This window comes from Aethalodelphis obliquidens, unplaced genomic scaffold (genome assembly GCF_003676395.1).
Source record: "Aethalodelphis obliquidens isolate GAN/ISIS:26980383/991018 unplaced genomic scaffold, ASM367639v1 scaffold3, whole genome shotgun sequence".
Taxonomy (NCBI): Eukaryota; Metazoa; Chordata; class Mammalia; order Artiodactyla; family Delphinidae; genus Aethalodelphis; species Aethalodelphis obliquidens.
The window spans coordinates 81,579,651-81,600,491 of NW_020837947.1; the positions used below are offsets into that span (position 1 = coordinate 81,579,651).

At 43.9% G+C, this 20,841-nt stretch overlaps 1 protein-coding gene across 1 annotated transcript in view; it reads right to left on the reverse strand.

Moving 5' to 3' along the window:
• COL19A1 (collagen type XIX alpha 1 chain) overlaps nt 1-20,841 on the reverse strand; it is a 349,797-nt gene that overhangs the window by 16,586 nt on the left and 312,370 nt on the right. The window contains exons 37-46 of the mRNA XM_027093224.1: nt 20,355-20,405; nt 20,225-20,269; nt 19,737-19,763; nt 16,634-16,687; nt 11,483-11,527; nt 8,335-8,379; nt 8,169-8,231; nt 3,943-3,978; nt 3,763-3,807; nt 983-1,153 (exon numbers count right to left, since the gene is read on the reverse strand). Coding sequence (XP_026949025.1) covers nt 983-1,153; nt 3,763-3,807; nt 3,943-3,978; nt 8,169-8,231; nt 8,335-8,379; nt 11,483-11,527; nt 16,634-16,687; nt 19,737-19,763; nt 20,225-20,269; nt 20,355-20,405 — 582 coding nt within the window. The remainder of the gene's footprint in view (nt 1-982; nt 1,154-3,762; nt 3,808-3,942; nt 3,979-8,168; nt 8,232-8,334; nt 8,380-11,482; nt 11,528-16,633; nt 16,688-19,736; nt 19,764-20,224; nt 20,270-20,354; nt 20,406-20,841) is intronic.

Sequence of the window (20,841 nt, forward strand, 5' to 3'; positions counted from 1 at the left end):
AATTCGACAAAGAACCTAACATTTAAAATGGCATCTCACATTTATAACAGTAACGTTTTACTATAATACCTTGACATTTTTAAAAGGGAGCTATTATTTTTCATGATGGTTAGGGTTTCAGAGTATGTTGTTACTCATAAAGTGATGATTTCTGTGGGACAGAACAGTTCCAATTTCAATATTTTACGTTCACTGTTTATGGGGCAAATGAACTTGAACGAATGCATCTAATACCGCGTACTGACACAGCCCTGAGGGTTCACTGTATAGGCTTTATTCAAGCAGAGTGTAGGCAGAGTGGGTAAACGAAAGCACATGGTGGGAACGCCCAATTCGGCCCGATCTCTGGAACTGGCTGACTATCTGAGGACGGCATGTCCTTAACCCCCTGGCCTCAGGCTAGGGCTCCCCTTTCTTCCTGATGTGGATATTTTCGGATTCAGTTCTCCGTGGAATGGCCATCCACTAGCCTCCTGACGATGCTCATAAGGATATGGGCTTCCTTAGCCAAACACTCTTTCTTGGCCTAACAGGTTTCCACTTCAAAGCACCATACAGGGCAGATGTGTTGTTCTGATTGTCAACAGAATGGAGTGTTAACATGAAGCAGACGTGTGCTTTCTGGGTAGTGTAAGGGGACATTGTGGATAGTATGGAAGAGTGTGGGCTTGGAGTCAGTCAGGCCTGGGTCTGACCCACTGGATAACTGTGACGTTGGACAGGTCGGCACTCGGCTTCTGCATTCGTCAAGGCGGACGGACAGGTCACCTGTCCTCCCAGGTTAGTTGTGAGGCTCTATTGAGGGATGTTTAGCGAGTACTAAGAGGGGGAGTCCACACATAACTTGAAATAAATGACAGCTATTGCCACCCTTGTAGAAGCCAGCTTAGGTTCATTATATTAATCTTGAAAGGTTTATGACTGCTCTTGTTGTAAAAGGGACACGTGGTCAGTCCCAGCCACGAGGTCCTCGCCCACTTACCGGGGAGCCGGGGAGGCCTGGGTGGCCTGGAAGGCCTTGGTGCCCCGGGGATCCCGGGGAGCCCTTATTTCCTGGGGGCCCCATAGGACCTATAGCTCCCTTTATGCCTGGAAGGCCTGGTTTTCCGCGTTCACCCTGTGGGCCTCGGTCTCCTGGAATTCCCTGATCACCCTGTTAAGGAGAAACATGAATAAGAATGAGCTCTTCTAGAAGCACGTTAGCTGTGGCTAAAAGCAGAGGTTCTGGATTCATACTGGCCCGTACTAGCTGTGAGGCCTGGGGCAAAGTGATTCGAACTCGCTCCACTCTGCGTCCTCTCCCTAAAGTGGGGTTATTAAGAGTATCCACTGAATAGGCGATGCTGAGAAGTGAGTTAACTCAGGTAAAGGGCCTAGAACAAGCCGACACGTGGAAAGCACTCAGTACAAAGTTAGTGACGATGTTACTTGTACCCGGGTGCCAGTCTACAATGATGCCAGTTTTGAAAGTCAACAGTAGCTGTCACTTCAGGCTTGGGTCTCCTTTTCAATAAGGAAGGAAGATGGTTAAGAAGATTTCATCACTGAAAGTTTTCACTCGGAAAAGCTTCAGGACACTCAAAATCTCTCCTAAATCATGTTTTTCCTTTTTTCTGCTTTTTCCCATATGCTTGGTCTTTAATAGTTTCTGTGGGTTGGTTTCTGTGCTCGTGTTTTACATGCACATGTGTATGTGTGTGTGTGAGTGTGTGCGTGCGCAGTGTATCTTAAAGAGTCAGGAAGGTGAGAAAGGGAGCCTGTGGGAAGGTTCAAAGTAGGTCACTGGGGTGGAGAGTCATCACTGAGGTCATTCGTTCAATAATGTAAATAAACTGTAAGAGAATTCATTGATTAAGATGCCGTAATAAATTAGATGTGCCTGAATCTGAGAAGTTGTTTCGTTAATGTAGACTTTGATCCTGCAAGGTGTCTACTACTGTATGTGTCTGTGCATGAGAGTATGAAAGAGGGAGGGGGTGAGAGAGAGAGAGAGAGAGAGAGAGGGAGAATGTGAATGAGAGAACACGCGTGTGTGACTGAGCAGGTGTCTCAGTACCACATTTCAAACATTCAGTTCCACAGTTCCAGGAGGTGATGATCACACTGAATGTGAAAGAATGGTGCATTGACCTGCCCGGTGTTTCACTGTATGATTCTTTTATTTGTGACTATTCTGCAGAAGTCCAAACTCTATTTCTCCTGATTTAAAAAATAATAAAAATGAATGAACAATTACAAAGATCTATTTGGTCATAAATGAAGAGATATAGAAAGAAGCCATGTAGAAAGAAGAAAAACAGTTGGACCTAATTTCAATTCTACTGTCTTGGTTATAAAAATATGTCTCATACAAGTATATCAACCCAGCTTGCATCTGGAGAAATATCGGAGATGACTAAGATTAAAAAAGAAAGAAAGAAAAGAACCACTAGCACACTTTGAGCATGCGCAAAATAAACACGATTAAAATCATTTATACTTTAGGCACACGGATGTTCATTATAGTAAGGTTTTTTATCATGAAAATTAGAAAGAACCTAAATACCCAGGAAAAGGGGGCAGGGTATTTTCCAAATACCTTGGAAAAGGTATATCCAAACAGTGGAATCACAAATAGCCACTAAAATGTCCACGTGGATCTAGATTTACTGACATGGAAAGATGGTCGTCATATATTAGGTGAAAGAACTCACTTACGAAACAGTATGAACCAATTTTTTGAAAAGTATATATTCACTTGTACCGATGCATTGAGCAAACGTGTATATGATGTATAACAGTGAGATGGAAATATGTCCAAAATATCTCTGTGTAGTGGGGTAAGGTAGGCTTTTGTTCTTTATATTATCTCTATTTTTGTGTTTCCTTCAGTTAGCATGGATTATTTGGGTAATAATAAGTAAACTAGACACCAGTACACAAGAACGTGTGTGCACGTGCGTGCGCACACGCGCGCACACACACACACACACGCAAGCCCTCGCTAGAACCCCTCTGAATAACAATGCTCAAGGAACATGTTGCCATGGAATGAATCCATTTCTAGCAGAAAATGCTAAGGTTCCTTAGAGAAGAGAATGGGAAGCTGCAACAATGACATCAACAACCAAAACAATGAAAAGAAAAGCGTACGTCGTGACTGGCATTACTAGTAGCTCTATATGTTCATTTCCCCTTTGTCTTTCTCTTGCCCCTCACCAGCCCCCCTGACTCAGCCTAGTATTATTCCCCCAGCTCAGGGGGTCTTGACAACTCCTCTGCTCCCAGGGAGGCATTTGGAGTTGCAAGGAGACATTTTTGGAGGGAGGTTGGTTGTACAGTGTCTAGTGGGTAGAGGCCAGGGATGCTGCTAAACATCTTACAAAGCACAGGACAGGCACCTGTGACAAAGAATTACCTGCCCCAGAGAGTAACAGAGCTGAGGTGGAGAAACCCTACTTCAGGTAAAGAACACACGGGTGATAGTTACCGTAGGGACAGGTGTCTGAGACAGGAGGCTGATAGAAGCTTTCCAAACTGGAACAGCAAACCAGACTTAGTTGTGAATAAAGGCGAACCAGGTAGGGGTATCTGCCATACGCCCTGATCCTGTTTCCCTGAATGGTCCCATTTTATGCCTGGCGAAGACCTTGGATCACAAATACCCCAGCCTTTTCATATGCGGAGATTTCGAGGGGGTCTACGACCATAACTGTGTAACTCAAATGAGGGGGCAGTTGCGGAGACAGACTTAAATAACAATCACAGTAGGAATGTACATACCCGTTCTCCTTTGGGGCCTCTCTCTCCAGGCTTACCCATGATGCCCTGAAAAACAAACGTCAGCACTAAAAATCACTGTGTGCCAAGATTTCTCATCAAGCTGCTGGATCAGGAGCTCTGGCAGGTAATCTGGATGTAGTTTTGCATTAGAACATTTATTTTCAACAGTATTTTCCATACCTGCGCACCTGGTAATCCATCTTTCCCATTTATTCCCTGTAAAGACAAAAAATGATCAATATTTCTCATTCTGCATTAACAGACATAGTTAAGTGCAACAGGAGGGTAAAGTTGCAAGGACTTTATCATATTTCTCTGAGATTTTGGTGAGGCAGTGTGGTGAAATGGAAAACAAAATCGATAGAGTCAGCCCCAAGTTTAAATTCTGACTCTGTCACTTGCAAGTTCCATTTACTTCAGGCAATTTACTTAACCTTAATAGCGTCAGCTTCTCCACTTATAAAGTCAGGATAAAATAAGGGCCTTAAAACTAAGGATTTAGGGAAATAACAGAAAATGCCTAGCTCACTGTAAATAGTCAACAGGGTTATTTTCCTTACTTATTCCATTAGGTACATTCTGAGAAATAAGAAGGTTCCCCATGGCACTGGTTGGCTGGTGTACGGCATTTATTGTTCCCTTCTAACAATTTTCCTACCAAAGAAAGTCATTCTCAGTAAATGGTCTCCGTTGCTGCTTGAGAAATCTCATAACATGGCCAGAGCCAGATGCCACTATGAAATAAACTGTCAGCCAGAGAACGATTGTTATTTTTCAGTTAGAAAATATGAAAGGACAGTGAGAAATCTGTAATCATGTTTTCTGAGAGTATTAAATAGTGGCTTTTTCTTAGTAAACTGGAAGTTTCCCGAGCTATACATGGCAGTTCTGGAGGTGGTAATAAAGCCCAATCCTGTTGCAGATTTATAAGCTTGGGAGAACCACTGACTGGGAGGTGTTAAGAAGGGAGAGCACCTGGGGTCCCATCAGATACTGAGAGTGAGACAGCAGGTATGTTTCTGCGATTTGATTTGAAGAGGGAGACCAAGGTGAGGAAATGATTTCTTAGCCAGCAGGCAGGTGCATGGACTTGCTCCTCTGCAAACCCGGGAGACTCTGATTGTGCTGGAGTGCAGTCTGCAAGGATGGACCTGCAGAAAGGTCTGTGTTTTCACTGCTGTAAATCACACTAACACCTGCCACAGTTGGGAACCCAACCAGAGTCCCTCGGCCTTCCTGAACAGCCTGGGAATTATCTAGGGCACTTTAACTAAGACCACGTTGCCCAAAGCATCAGGTTCAAAGGATTTATGTCATCCAGAAACACAAGCAAAAAAGGATAAAGCTGATGAAGGAGAGGATGTGAAAGAAACAACTGTGTTAATTGAATAAAAGAAGATAAAAAAATATATATATATAAAAATAAATATAAATAAATATATATAAATAAAAAATAAATAAAAATATAATTCATGTTTTTGGTAACAATACAAGAAAATGAATAAACCTATAGATAATTTTTTGTCTTTTGTAATTCATCAATGACTCTCATGTGTGTTCTCTTTTCTATGAAGGCGTTACTAACTTGTTCTCCATGGTGGGGGTGGGGGTGAGTTCTGCTTTCAGAAATTTTTACAAAAACCTCAGTGGATTTACCTCTATCCCCCTCGTCTCACTTATCTGCAAGAACCCTATTCTTTTTTCTAACTCAGAAAGTATAATCAGCTTTCCCTCCGCTGCACACCTGCGTCTGAGCAGCTGACTGTGGGTGAAGAAGGGTTACCCTCACTCAGGTGTTCTGATCTACACGGACGGCAGCAGCTCCCAAGCAGCCCCTCTGCACCACCAGCCATCCTTCTGTATTTCCTGACTTGACTCCTTCTTTCCAGAAGTACTTGCACATATTTTCCTGTCTCACGAAACCTCCAGCATCACCACCCCACTCCTCATGGTCAACTGATGACTTCCGTCCTTCACTGAGAAAATCACAGCAGGGGACCCGCTCACATCCCCGCCGCCACAGCCACGCACCTGTGCGCATGCGTACTCGGACTTCCGCCCGCCCCCTCCCCGTGAGAAGGTTGCTCTGCCCTGTTCCTTGTAAACACGTTTCCACTTGGGAGTCTTCTCTCCTTACTCTAAGTCCACTCTCTTGTATCTTCAAATGTCCCCTCTCAACGGGGTCATTCTTCATCAAGATCCTACCGTGCTGTACTCTCCCCGCAATGAGGTCCACATTTCCAAACGTGGGGGAGAATTGTCAGCTCCTTTGTTACTTTTCTGTATGTTTTCCTCTCGTTTCTCTTCAATACTTACCTCCCTCCATATCCAGGAAACCGCCTTCGCCTGGTTTTCTTCACATCTCACTGGCTGCACCTTCTCCGTCTTTCTGCCATATCCTCTCCTAACAGCCCTGTTCTCTTCCCAATTTGCAGTGACCCCACTGCATCCAGGCTCAGGTTGAAAGACCCAAATCAGTCTCTCCAGTCCTGGCCTCTCCATTAATTGCAGATGCACATATACACTGCCTACTTGACTAGAAATCCACTTGGATGTCTACTAGTGCTTCAACATGAAGTTTTACAACAGAGAGCTCAGTTTTTCCTCCCAAACCCACCCATGTCACGAAACATACCACCCTGACCCGGTTGCTCAGACCCCAAACCACAGCTTTGACTGGTCTCTTCCTCCCACTCTGCATCTGTCTGATCCATCAGCGAGTGTAGCTGGCTCTACCTTCAGTGCACACCCTAGATCTCCTCTTCCCACCATCTGTGTTTCTCATGGGGATTACGGCGACGCTTCAGAGTTCCGTTCCCTACGGTGTGCCCTCCGCACAGAACTCACAGTACTCCTTGAAATGCAGTCCAGTCATTTTGCTTCCCTGCTACAGATGCTCCAGTGGGTCTCCGTCAGACTTCACATGAAACCCGCCCTCCATTCCCAGCTTAGAAGTTCCTCGTGCTCCGCCACTGGCTGCCTCTCCCTCCGTATCTTTGCCCCTCTCCTTTAGCTCAGCTCACGCCTGCCTTCAGGCCTTCCTCCCTTCCTTCAACACGGCAGGCTCTACTAGCCATTCCTTTTTCTTGGAACAAGCTCCCCCTGCCTCCCCGCCCTGCTGACCTCCCATGGGTTGAGCTCTCCCGTCATGCAGGGTTTGCTCGAGTGGTGGGCCTTTATTGACTGCCCCATTTAAATTCTACTCTAGGGCTTCACCCTGCTCAGATCATCTTCTCCCTGAAGTTGTGTGTGTCTGTTTGTTGTCTTGTGTCCCTGTACTAGAATGTAAATCCGATGAGCTGAAACCTCCCAGTGCTTGGCATGTAGTAGGCGCTCAAGAAGTATTTGCTGAGTGAACAGATTGCTTTTTGCATAATCCCCTCAGAGCTAGATGGCAAGCATTTGTGAGTGGCTTACAGGGGCTGGGATGGGGAGGGGAGGGAGGGAATGAGACTAATATTAATGGGGCGTCTCCCACGGCAGGCATTGGACGTCTTACCATATGTCACATTGCTTAAGTGACTCACAAACCCTTTGAGTCATAACTCAAACCCAGATCTTCCTGACTCTAAATTGCGTACACTTCCCGTGCGTTCATGTTGCCTTCTCTGGGGAGGCTGTGGCCAGGGAATGCCCTTCCCCTGTGGTCTCACAGATTCTGAGCAGCCTCCTGAACTCTGCGCTGCGCGGTCACCTTCAGCCCCCCTTCTCCTAACAGCATCCCCTTCCCACCCACCCCACGGCGCAGAAACAAGCAAAGGGAGCAGGGACTTCTACAAAAAGCGCACCCGAGAGTGAGGTATGTCTATTCCTCTTTATATCCCCTCCCTCGGGGCCCAGCACATCCTTAGCAAACAGCAGGGATGAGCTGACAATATGTGGGATGGAGTTGAATTAGTAGGAATGGTTGTTACAATGTCACATCAATATTATATATCAGTAGCCAAGAGCTCTTTTAGGACAGGAGGGGATGATGTATTTGACAGCAGTGATTTATGAACGTGTAAGAACAAGGCCCACAGGTAAAGGAGGGAATCTGATACAAGAGCTTCTTTCCTCTCTAGCTGAACACACAGGTGTTACATCTGTGAGTCTTTGTATTTCAGGATATGACAGGCCATTTCATGTTTTAGCTCTGCTGAGGACCTCAGACCTGAGAAATAATGAGTCTAATTTCCTGACCTTTAAAACAAAAGACCTCACTGTTCTCACTGTGGTTTAAGACATAGAGATACTCACAGAGAGCTGGGCACTCCGTGAGAACCACACCCCGCAAAGCCATTTGCAGACCTGCGCTTACTTACTTGGAAACTACTTATTCCAATCTCAGACTTTCTGAAGAGAGAGGTAAAGAGGCAATGCTTAGAACATTTCTTAAACTGGCAAATAATAGATAAAGGACTTACGGGCTTTCCTGAGGGTCCTTCTGGTCCAGGGAAACCTATGTCTCCAACAGGCCCTCTCTCACCCTGTAGACATGGCCACAGACAAACATTAGCTGCGAAGAAGAGCTTTGAAACTGCATGCAGTACAACACAAGCACAACGGCTAAGTAAGGAATGGGCAACTGACCGGTTCTCCTGGAATTCCTGGAGGGCCTGGGGCCCCGGGTTTCCCCTGGGAAAGGAAGCCAAGGGGGAAATGTTAGGAGCCAGATTACTGAATGAGGCCACGTGCTTCCCTCCCCCACCTGTGCGTGCACCACCTGTGCTGCAGGTGTGGCTCTACACCGACCTGGCATCCCTACCGGCCAGAGTCCCGGAAACCACACTGCACTGGGCAGACGGGACGGCAGTCCCTCAATGCACATAGGGGTGTGTGGTATGGGAGGGAGGATACACCTTTTGAAAATATTAAGCCAGTGTATCCTCATTTCTGGAAATCCCTCTTGATGGGCAGATCGTCTTTACTTTAGGGGGAAGGAGGGCACGGTGGGTCAAAGAAGTCCTTCCTAGATTTTGATTTTCACAAGAAGCTTTTTCAGTTCATAGTGAGATAGGCTGAAAAGAAGCGTGGTTGGTTTGAAAGGCCGTTTTGTTGAAAGGAGAGGACAAGGTTGGTGTGACCCAGCGTACCGCAGCCTGGAAGACTGAGGACGGAGAAACCGTGGGTTAGAGAGACCACAGGAGGGGTGAGAGAGGAAGACGCACCAGCAGAGACGGCAGTGGACACGAGCCCAAGCGTCCAGGCCAGGCCTAAGGATCCTGCCTTTGAGAAAGAGCCGCCGCCTGCACCTTGAACCTCTTGTGGTTGGAGATGCAGGTGTGGGACTGAGACCATGGAAATCCCAGTAGGTTGCAAGGGAATGCAGAGGGAGGCCATTTTCCGCACTTGCTGTATGGAACTCTGGGAGCAGACCGCCTGGCAGGTCAGCGACAGCTGAGTACCGAGGCGAGGCAGACACAAGGTCCCGAGATGGCATCCGGGCTCCCACCGCCCGCCTGCAGCAGGAGTGCCTGGAATCCAACGGACCTGAGTTGGGGGATGTGTTAGGGCTGAGAAAGCCAGTATCCCAAAGGGTCTTGGCATGGACTCAGGGGTGCAGGTGCTTGGGCCTGGAACTCCAGACAAAGATCCCAAAGGCTGGGTAGTGCTGGCAGGGACCTCGGAGGCCCCGGGGAGGGCATGCTGCCCCCTCTGCCCACACGCCATCCTGGGAGGGAGGGGAAGAAGAGCCCTGGGGAAGGCCCTGGAGGGCCTGAGTGCACTAGGAGGAAACAGACTGCTCTGTTCCAGGAAGAGCAGGACCGGGCCGCTTGGCTCTCAGCAGAGGCCTGTGATGTGCTGAGCAGGTAGACACATCCCTGCTTCAACCAGAACCATCACCTTAAAAGTCTTTTATTGTGGTAAAATATACATAACGCAAAAGCTACCATTTTAGCCATTTTATGTGTACAATTCAGTGGCATCAAGTACATTCACACTGTTGTGTAACTGTCACTATTTCCAGAATCTTTGAACTAATTCATTTTTCCGAGCCACAGTAAGGTCCAGTTATAAAAAAGAGAGGTGCACTTTTAACTACCCAGTTGTATATTTGCAGCGTGCAAAATGTTTACCCTTCCCTATTTCTGTCATTGTCAGTTAATCTTCTTAATGATGAGATAGGAAAGCTGCATTTTAGGTAAATGTATTACATCTTGGACATCCCAACAAGTGGCAGGCTAGCCTCTAATTTCAATCATGCTGCATCCTTCAAAGTATCCTTGGAATTCTTCATTTGGATCGTCTTTTGATCCTATCACTGATTTTTTCAATACTTTCAATGGTTGCTAGTATCTTTTCTTTGAAGGTAGACTCAGTTTAGGGTAATGGCTGAAAGGAATTTATAGTCCCACCTGAGTGAGCACTGTGGGGCATTACACTTCATTATACCAGGTGGAAACAAACACAGGCTGTGAAGGCACCCTGAGGCGGGTTGTAGGGGACTCAGGGCAATTGCACAAACAGCTGCGAATATGTTGCTAGGAGTGGTAGTGAGCAGGGGACGGCGGGGAGGAGGGGGATAGTGTGAGCCAGTTGTCAAGAAGAATGCTTTCGTGTACCACAAATTCTGCAGTGCTTGCTAAAGAAAATATTTTCATGTTACTGTTTTTTTTTTTTTTTGTGGTACGCAGGCCTCTCACTGCTGTGGCCTCTCCCGTTGCGGAGCACGGGCTCCGGAAGTGCAGGCTCAGCGGCCATGGCTCACGGGCCCAGCCGCTCCGCGGCATGTGGGATTTTCCCGGACCGGGGCACGAACCCGCGTCCCCTGCATCGGCAGGCGGACTCTCAACCACTGCGCCACCAGGGCAGCCCTAAAGCAGCTAATTAAGGGGATGTTATCCTTCATACAGGATGCTTTGCTATGGAGTGTGGATGGGTTTTTATTTTTTTGTTGTTAGATTTAGCAACTAAATAGAGTGGCTACCCTCCTTTTGAAGGATGGGTGCTGCGGGGTGGTGGTAGGAGGGTCTGAATGGTGCTGGGTGGAGATGGTAGGGCCCTTTCTTATCTTCCCCATGTTCCTGTGACTGAAGAACACAGTTTCCGTTGACTTTCCTACCCTGGCCCACCCTGCAGGGGCAGCTAGTGAGGATAAGCGGGCTCTTATTCATCAAGCCTGACCACAAAGTTTTAATTAGAGCCTCATGAATGAAGATCAGAATAATCCCCAGGGCTCAGAGGAATGATTTTAACCTTTCCTGGAGCACTTCCTATTCATCTGGAAAGACCTTGATTGAGATTAAAACACTGGACACATTAAAACACTGGACACAGAGAGCAACAAAAATGATTGAGAGGCTGGAAGGGCTAGTTTACGAGGACACATTAGCAGCCATAAAGCTCTACTAATAACACCTGGCTGAGGGAAAACTCAGGCAGATGGCAGCTTAATAAGAAGGTCCTGAAGCACATGCCTGAGGACTTTGCCTTTTGAGGATCAAGAAACCTTGAACTGTGACAGGAATAGAGAAACCCAACAAGCTTCTCAGAGCTGTGCTATCTTAATGCGTTGACACGGGTAACTGGGCTTCCCCTTCCCATGTGAAAGTGAGTTGGGGAGAAAAAAACAAAGAAAAAAATTTAAAAGATGAAAATAAAGAAAGGAGCATTCTTGAGGTGGGAGAGGGACGGATAGTTCTGCTTTTTAAACCGGAGGTTTAAGGAGTCACTGCGTGCTCCCAGCCCTTCTGACAGTCGGTGCCCGTGAAACCAACATGAGAGAATCTGGACTCACCGAGATTCCCGCCACTCCAGGGGGACCTGCCGGGCCTCGATCTCCCTGGAAAAAATGTACTATTTATAATGATATCTATAAAATCTCCACCGATGAAATTAATGCTCAAGTAATAATTTGGATTTGGTAAAGCTTCTCTTTGGAACTTATAAATGTTATCCGTATCAGCTGGGTGAAGCTAGAGCCCAGATGGGAAAAGAACAAAATGAAAACTGCAGCCAATGGAACCTACTAAAGTTCTCTCTCTCTCTTTCTCTTTTTTTTTCCCCCCATAAAACCAAAGCAAATAATAATCTTAATGAAAACGAGCATTCATGGTATCATTTCTGTGACCTATTCTTTTAAACAGAACCCCATCCATATTACAGGTAAAATCAGTCAACAGTTTTATTCCACATATTCAAAAGTAATTCATCACTAATACTTAAAAGCTAAGCACACTGAATGTCTTCTAAAAAGCTTTCGCTGTACTTGTCTCATTGGATGTAGGTTAGAATAAATGTGTTTAGAACTGGGGATGTTGTAGCTTCTCCTCTTTAGGCCAATAAGAAGAGCCCTGGAATTGCTCTGAACAGTGGACTGACTCAACCCTTTTTCCAAAGGCAATGTGGTATTTTAGATAAAGCCGGACAAGGCTAAAAATACCTCTGATTATATATGGGGTAATAAAATGGTCATTTTTTGTTGAGCAGAATCTACATTAAAAAACTTCCAAAGTTCCCTAAGGGACATAAAAGAAGACTTGATTAAATGGAGAGAGATGTTTTGTTCTTGGAGGGCATGACAGTGCTATAAAGGTGTCATTACCACCCAAACTAATTTATAAATTAATGCAATTTTTACAAATTGCGGCTTGATCAAATGATATTAAAGTTCGCTTGGGATAATAAATATAGTCGAGGATAAGAGAAAAAATAAAAGAAGAATAATAAAGAGGTTAGCAATATCGTATTTCAACATACAATAAAGCTATAATAATTGCAATGATGGAATACTGGCCCAAGATTAAGCAGTATATCAGTGCAATATAACAGAAACCTCAGAAACAAACCAACATTTATAATAGAATTTTAGTAATGAAAGGGCTGTATTATTCAACAAATAGTGCTAATAACTGAATAATTTCTTTGAAAAAATCTGATTCCCTTCTTTGCATTATACTCCATATAAATTCCATATAGATTATATAAAAATAAAATGAATTAATAAGAACTAGAAGAAAATCAAGTCACATTATCTGATTTTGCTTGAGAATGAGAACGAAAGTCATTTAGTGCATAAAAGCAAAATAAGAAATCATAAAGGAAAACAGTTTTACATTTGACCACATAAAAGTTATATTTACATATAGAATAAGATTAAACATAAAAATGAGAGGCAAGGACCAACCAGGATAAAGTCTCCACCATATAAGATAGAAGTAGTATCTTTAATATATAAAGCATAGCTACAGTCAAAAAAAAAAAAAAAAGAACTAGTAGAAAAATGGGTGAAGGATGTAAACAGGGAATCCTTGTCAGTTCCACTCTGCCCTTTTTTAATTACAGGATTTTTACCCTGGAAATGAATATACTGGTGCTTTTCATTCAATGGAAACATTTGCATATCTGATAAAGGTGAATGTTAAGAGGGCTCCTCTCTGGTAAGATGTTCCTTCCAACAATCGGGTCTCACAGTTCTTTGAACCACTCTCCCCTAATGGTGTGGCCTCTTATTTCCATAGCTATACCTGAGACCTTGTCAAAAACAATAACTATATCCCTCCATAACCTCCACTGCATGCATTCCAACCTTGGACCACCATCTTCCATCATTCTAAATCACTCCCTTGAGTACTTTGAACACCCAAAACTTTTGATGTCACCAAGATCTCTAATCCATCCATGATACAAATTTTTCATTATCCTTCATTGCCTAGATGGCCTCTCCTCCTTATTTATCTAGTTTAAATTCCACAGTCGCTTGTTATAATCACTCCCTTGTGTATACTGTTGGCTTCCTGGCCCATTCTTGCTTCTTGCACTCACTTGTCAAAACCGGAGGCTCGTTTAAAGCCAGCTCCCCTCCTGTTCTGTGCCTTTGCCTGAGCGTATGTACATGGTACATAATCTCACTTCAGTTCATGACCATGAACCTCTAGGGTAGCGGTCCCCAACCTTTTGTCACCAGGGACCGGTTTTGTGGAAGACAATTTTTCCACAGACTGGGGTGGGGGAGGGGAGATGGTTTCGGGATGATTTGAGCACATTACATTTATTGTGCACTTTATTTCTATTATTATTACATTGTAATATATAGTGAAATAATTACACAGCTCACCATAATGCTGACGGGAGGCGGAGCTCGGGCGGTACTACGAGCCATGGGGAGCGGCTGTAAATACAGACGCAGCTTCACTCGCTCGCCCGCCGCTCCCCTCCTGCTGTGCGGCCCGGTTCCTAACAGGCCACGGACCAACCGAGGCCCTGGGGTTGGGGACCGCTGCTCTAGGGGGTTCTGCTCAGCCATCACACTCTCTGGTCCCTGGATTTTCCCTCTCTCTGAGAAGACCTTCTCCTTAAATCTCCAACCTCTTCTCCCTACCACACTCTCAGATGATGACCTGGACTCCTCCATCTCTGAGAAAACTGAAGCAATCAGAAAAGAACCTCTATAGACTCCAACCAATTCATGTGCCCACATACCAGCATCTGTGCCCCCGTTCTCTGATTTCCCAACGGTTACCATAGATGAACTATCCATGCTTCTCTCTGAGGCCAAACCCTGCATTTATGCTCTAGGTCCCCTTTCCTCTTAGCTATCTAAGGATGTCATTCCAGCAATTCTCGCCTCTCCTCCTATCTCGTCACCCCCCTCCCCTTTCTTCAGCACAGTAACAGTCTGCTACTTCTGTGGTCTTAAAGTTCGTTTTGGCAAACCTTGCCCTATCTTCTCCAGCAGCTGCTGGCCCATTTCTTTACTTTCCTTTGCAGCAAAACTCCTTAAGCACTGTTTAAACTGTATTTGCTGTCTCTAAATCTTGTTTTGTCATTCTCTCTTAAACCCATTCAAGTCCAGCAATTGGTCCTACCAACACAGTGAAACAGTAATCACTCCTCTGGTGATACGTGACCTCTATATTGCTGAATCCAATGTCAGTACTCTGCCATCCTACTTGACCCCATCCTACTTGACCTATCTGTAGGATTGAGACAGATTTTCACTCTCTCTTCTTGCTACGTGATCTTTTCCTTGATTTCCTCCTATTTCCCTGGTCACTCCTCCTCAGTCTCCCTTACTCATTCCCCTTTTTCTTCCTGATCTTAATGTTGGAGGGCCTCGGGGCTCAGTCCTTGACCCTCTTCCATTTTTTTGAGTGAATAAACAACACTTTTTGTTTTTAACTTTTTGTCTTTTAAATGAATTTTTATTGGAGTATAGTTGACCGATCCTCTTCTCTTTTAAAAGAATCTACTGTCATTCTCTTGGTGATCTTATCCAGCCTTCTGACTTTTAGACAGCATCTATATGCTTAGACAAGCAATCCGTATCTTAGACTCTTTATTATTATTACTATTATTATTTAATTTTTGGCTGCACCACGCAGCATGTGGGATTTTAGTTCCCCTACCAGGGATCGAAACCATGCCCTCTGCAGTGGAAGTGTGGATTCTTAACCACTGGACTGCCAGGGAATTCCCTTAGACTCTTTTTTAAACTCCATACTTTTATATTGTACTGCCTACTCAATACCCTCAGTTTGCTGTCTAATAGATACTTCCAAACTCAGTCCCATGTCCAAAATCATACTCTGGATCACTGTCTATCTGTAACTTTCCTCATTTCTGTTGATGACGCCCTGCCATGCCAGTTGCTCAGGTCAACACCATGGAGCCGTCCTTGACTCTTCTCTCAGACCCACATCCCATCAATCCTGTTGCTCTGCCTTCACAGCACGTCCATAACCTATCTGCTCCTCAGGACCGCCACCGTTTCTGCTCTTATCTGAGCCGACACCACTCCCCCCGTCTACAGGAACAGTGTCTTCCCTGCCCCATCCTCACTCTCCAGCTGTGGGCCCCATCACTCTACTACTCAGAAACCACCGCTGGCTCCGTATTCCCTCAGAGTGAAGGATAAAGTCCTTACAATGGCTGGTAAGCCTCTTTATTAATTAGCGCTTCTCAAACTACCTGTGGCAAAGGAGCAGTTTATTTACTTATTTATTTTCTAATGCATCATGATCCAAGGTGAGTCTACTGGTCACATGTTTGGATATCATGGCAACGTCAAAAGTCAAGCTGCCAGACAAGTTGCTTAAATGCTTTCTCTCCATCTCTGTGCTCACCTTGCCCCAGAGTCCATAACAAGTCTGCAGACTGGCACTGGTACTGCACTGGCCAGTGAGTAGCATTGACCTCAACATGGCGGGGCTGCTCCTAACTGCCACCCCACCTCTCTGACCTCATCTCCTACCATATCCCCTCGCTCACTCCCGGGGTCTCCTTGGATGTACCAGGAATGCTCTGCCTCAGGGCATTTAGACCTGCTGGTTTTTCTTCTTTTAAAAAAATTTTTTTAGTTGTATATATTTAAGGTGTACAGCATGATGATTTGATATACGTATACATTGTGAAATGATCACCGCAATCAAAGTAATTCACATCCCTATCACCTCACACAGGTCACTGTGTGTGTGTGTGTGCGTGTGCGTGTGGTGAAAACGCTTAGCAGATTTCAAGCGTACAGTTTAGCACGGTTACCTAGTGTCACCTTGCTATACACTATGTCTCTAGAACTTACTCACCTTGCCTGGAACGTTCTTCATTCTGGCTTGAGGGGGCTTGGCTAACTGCCCCCTACCTCTTCCAAGTCTTTGCTCTGTTCTTGCGTTCTCAGACCACCCGATTTAAAATGATACCCTTCCCTTCCGCACTCCTGATGCCCTCAACCTGCCTCTACTTTTTCTTTCCATAGCACTTACCAACAATATTATTTCGTTATTTGTGTTTATTCTTTTAGTTTCTGTATCCCCTTCTTAGAACATAATTTTTGTCTCTTTTGTTCCCTTATACATCCCCAAACCTAAAACAGTTCCTGGTCCAGCAGTAGGTGCCCCATAAACATTTCTGAATGTTGAATCAGTGATCACACGTCTAACCCTGCACTCACCTTTATACCAGGAAATCCTTCTAATCCTGGCAGCCCCATCACACCAGGTTCTCCCTGTTAAATATGAACATAAGAACACAGAAGCAATGGTCAAAAGGTTTTTTAAGCATTGATTTCAAAAGCAAAGATATTTTTTGCCTAAAAAATACTCCCTCAAACATCAATTGGTAAGTTAGCAAGTAAATAGTACGCTCTATTTTCAAGCAACTGTATTCTTGCATTTGCTATTTGGGAACAGTTTGAAAATAAAGCTATTCCCTGGAGAAGTATGAGTATCTTTTCTAATGAATCGTTTTTATCCTGATGAAGAATCTGCTCTGAACGAATCCCTCTAGTCAGTGATAACTCCAATTTCAATAAGAATTAGAAGGAAAGACTGGGCTTTAATAAACGTTGCCAATTTATAAGGTACCTAAGCCTTCTAGATGATCAGAAAACAAGACTGAAGTCTTTAAGAGTGGATGAAGATGGAGCTCTCAAAGTTTATAATCCCTCAATATTTCCTGGAGCTGGATGTGAATTGTGGATGCTTCAGAGGACAGCCCAGGAGCAGTTATTTATGATGGCTCACTGACAGGAGACAGGTAAACATTTCTGCTAAAAAAAAATTCTGTTACATATGCTGGTGTCTGGTCCCAGATGACTGGAACCTCTAGGCCCTCAAGGAACCCATTTAGAAAGGTCAGGGTGAAGGAAGCTGCCACCTTTGAACAATAAACAACAGGGGTTTTAAATTAAGAGAGATAAACTGGGTAGTTGTTTGATACCTCCTTGTTAACGAATTAATGTTAACTGCAAATATTTTCTTAAGACACTGGATGTTTTCAACATAATCACATAGAAAAGGTAGCTTCCCAAGGTCATTCTCTGTAAATGTATTTTTGCACGCCTAATTCTAAGCTGCTTCAAAAATATTACCAACACTTAACTGCCATTATGATTTATGATATTGTCCTTATCACGGGATGCTTAATGAGGAAGCATATCATTTGATCCTTTCTTTGCTTCAAAAGGCTTTTTAAACAACTACCAATATGTAACCTGTCAATCAGGAAAAAAAGATGTTCAGATTCTATTCTGCAGGAAGCTCTGTAATGGAGGCTCTGGGTTATAGACAAAGGAAATAAGCTCTTTGATTTCCTTTGTTTATATTCTCAACTATCCTTAGGACAGAGGAATTGGTTGGACAGTGCTCAGCCGATCAATCAATATTTGTCTGAAAGTAGCTAATAATAAATATTTAATTGAAAGCCAATTATAAATTGAATACCAAGGGAATGAAATGGAGTGCCTCAGAAGGTAATACATTCAATTAAGGGTAATTTTTATCTGTAAAGGTTCACTGAGAAGATTAGAAACAGTGGTACAGATCTGGTGTCCTGGGATTTGAAGGATGCTGGAAGACTATATCTCCCCACACCTACCCCGATGGGACTTTTCCATTTTCTGCTTTGTGACCTGTGACTCCACCATTCCTGGCTTATCTCTCTCTATGTTATGAGGTAGTATTTCTCTATTCGGGGCAACTGGTTGGAAATGAGTTGTCCGGTGGTGGTGACATGGAGCCCAAAGGGATAATCTAAAGTTTTATCTAAGATAAACCTGAAGGTTTACTCAGTAGTTAATTTAGTGATTCCACATTTCTGTTTTTGTGCTTCACCCACTTAATTCACATCTCTAAAAGCAAGGAACGTCGTCCACTTAGTTTTTATTCTTTATTCTTTGTTGCAGCTAAAAAATTTTGAAGCCTAATCTCTTCAAATTCTACTCAATGCTGTCTACATTTTTGTTGCCACGCGCTTTCGAATCCAAGTGAATCATAATTTATCCTTTATTATAATACTTTTTAAAAAGGTTTCTCACCTTAATCTACAGTTACTAATTTAAAAACTTGGGTGTTCCAGAAAAGTCAGCGAGAAGCCTACGTGTCCCTGAATGATTCAGAGGGGATGCCTGTGTGTGTGAGTATGAGAAGGAAAGACCAGGAGGAAATTTTTATCAGTAAGATGAAAGAAGATTCAGATTGGAATGAAGGATATGCGGGGGGAGGTGAAAGCATTAAAAAACGTTACAGATAAAGAAAGCACAGCATGAGTAATGAAACAATGGAAACTTCTAAATGACATATTTGGGGTTCGGAAAGTGCTACAAACTGGGCATTTCATAGGGGAAAACAAATTGGTTTTTAATATATATTGCCCAATAAAAAAAATAAGCTCTTTCATGCGTCTCCTTTGAAAATCTATTTAGATGTAAAAAGATTGCTTTTTATGGCTCTTCTTTCACTTCTTTAAAATTTATTATCTAGTTTTACCAAACTCCACTGTAATGAAAGGGCCTGCGATTTCCTCCCACGGCAATGGCAAGTGGTTTGAAAGTTTATTTCAGTTTCAGATACATCTGAGTTTCAAGTATATACCCAAAGGTTAAAGGACATAGAAATGAAATATGAAGGACAGGACACATGCCTGAAAAGGACATGACAGGAAAACCTGCCAAGGAATAAAGGGAATCGAATTGCATCTGGCAGAACTTTTACAGGGCCGCTCCGTGGCTGAGAAAGGTGCTTAACAGTCATCATCCTTCGGAAGGCGGGAGCGCAGGACCTCTTCCCAGGCCGAGGGGCAAAGCCTCCTGAAACATCGCTCCTAATAAGCAGGGTTACGACAGCGCACCACGTCGCCTCCAGAACAACTGCCTAAGACAGTCAAAGCAAATAAACCGTCCCTGTCTTGTTGTAGCGTCGGTGGGGGAGATGACAGACCTATTAAGGAATTTCTTTCCAATAAATAGTTTTCTCCCACGATCTACTGGACGTGGAACCAATCATCAAAATAGTCCTATTGGAAGAAAGTGTCCTATTTCTCGGGAGCTTTATATGCGTCTTCCTCCAGCCCAGGGTGATTTTCAAAATCACCCTGATGGAAGAGCGTCAAGGGCAGGGACACATCAGGACTGAGGCATCCTGACACGAGGAGGTTGCCCGCTTCCTCCATGTAACCAAGGGACATCTCAGAAGGCAGGCATCTCTCCTGAAGGTCTTCTTTCAAACTCGAATAAAGATTTATTTTCTAAATGACACAAAACATGGGAATATACATACCACTGGGCCAGGATCACCTTTGGGGCCCTATAAGAAAAATATGAGAAGTCATCTTGAAAATAACGACCGAAGCAGACTTACAAACTACGAAGAATTTTTATCCAATTGGCTTTAATACACATAAAAATATCTGCAAGTTTTGTTTTGCTATGGTTTGGATGTGAAGCATAATAAGATGAGGAAATATAACTTGATGGAACTCCCATGATGGTGATTGCTTGGACATTGATTTAGGTCTCAGGTTTCCAAAAAGTGACACGACTACACAGAATGCTGTTTTCCTTTATTTTGACTGTGTACGTTTCCCCAATGTTATTATAATTGGTTTCATTTATTTCCTCCTGCAGAAAATTTTCTTTATATTTGTAACACATACTTTTCAGTGAACTTCGGAGGTCTTTGTGTGTGTGTGTGTGTGTGTGTGTGTGTGTGTGTGTGTGTGAGGCTGCTCAGCTAAAATATGCTTGGTGATAAACAACTGTACTCACAGGGGGGCCAGGTGGCCCTGGAAAACTGGGAGCGTTCACACCTCCCTTCAAAAGAAAAAGACAAAGGTGAGAAGAATTTGTAGTAACCCATAGCCGGAAAGTGATTTTACATAATTAGAAAAGTAAATACCTGGATTTTATATAAACTGCTCATTCCATTTCCTTCATTGAATGGTACACCCTTAGGAAAGAAATGAAACATGGAGTTATCCTTTGAAGTTAATAGTGAGCATCTCTACCTTTTGTTGTTTCACCAAATGATATTTTTCCTACCTATTTTAGAAACTGAGTTTCATGTTATCGGTAAAAATAATAACGTTCCCATTTTTGGTTCTTCTAAAGCAAACGTAGAAGAAAAAACCAGAAGGCATGTGGGCTTCACCTGGAGCACGCGCACACACTTTGGGTGGGGCTGTGATGAATGTGCCGGCTTGACAGATGAGACACTAATGCATTCAGAGGAAAATATTATTTGCTCATTAAAATTCAGTTTCTGAATTGCCAATTTATGCTAACTGTTTACAGCCTGCTGACCTGCAGGCCATAACACAGGAGTGCTGATGAAGATGTGAACAGGGAACAATTTGGCTGCTGAAAGGTAATTTTTTTCCACACTC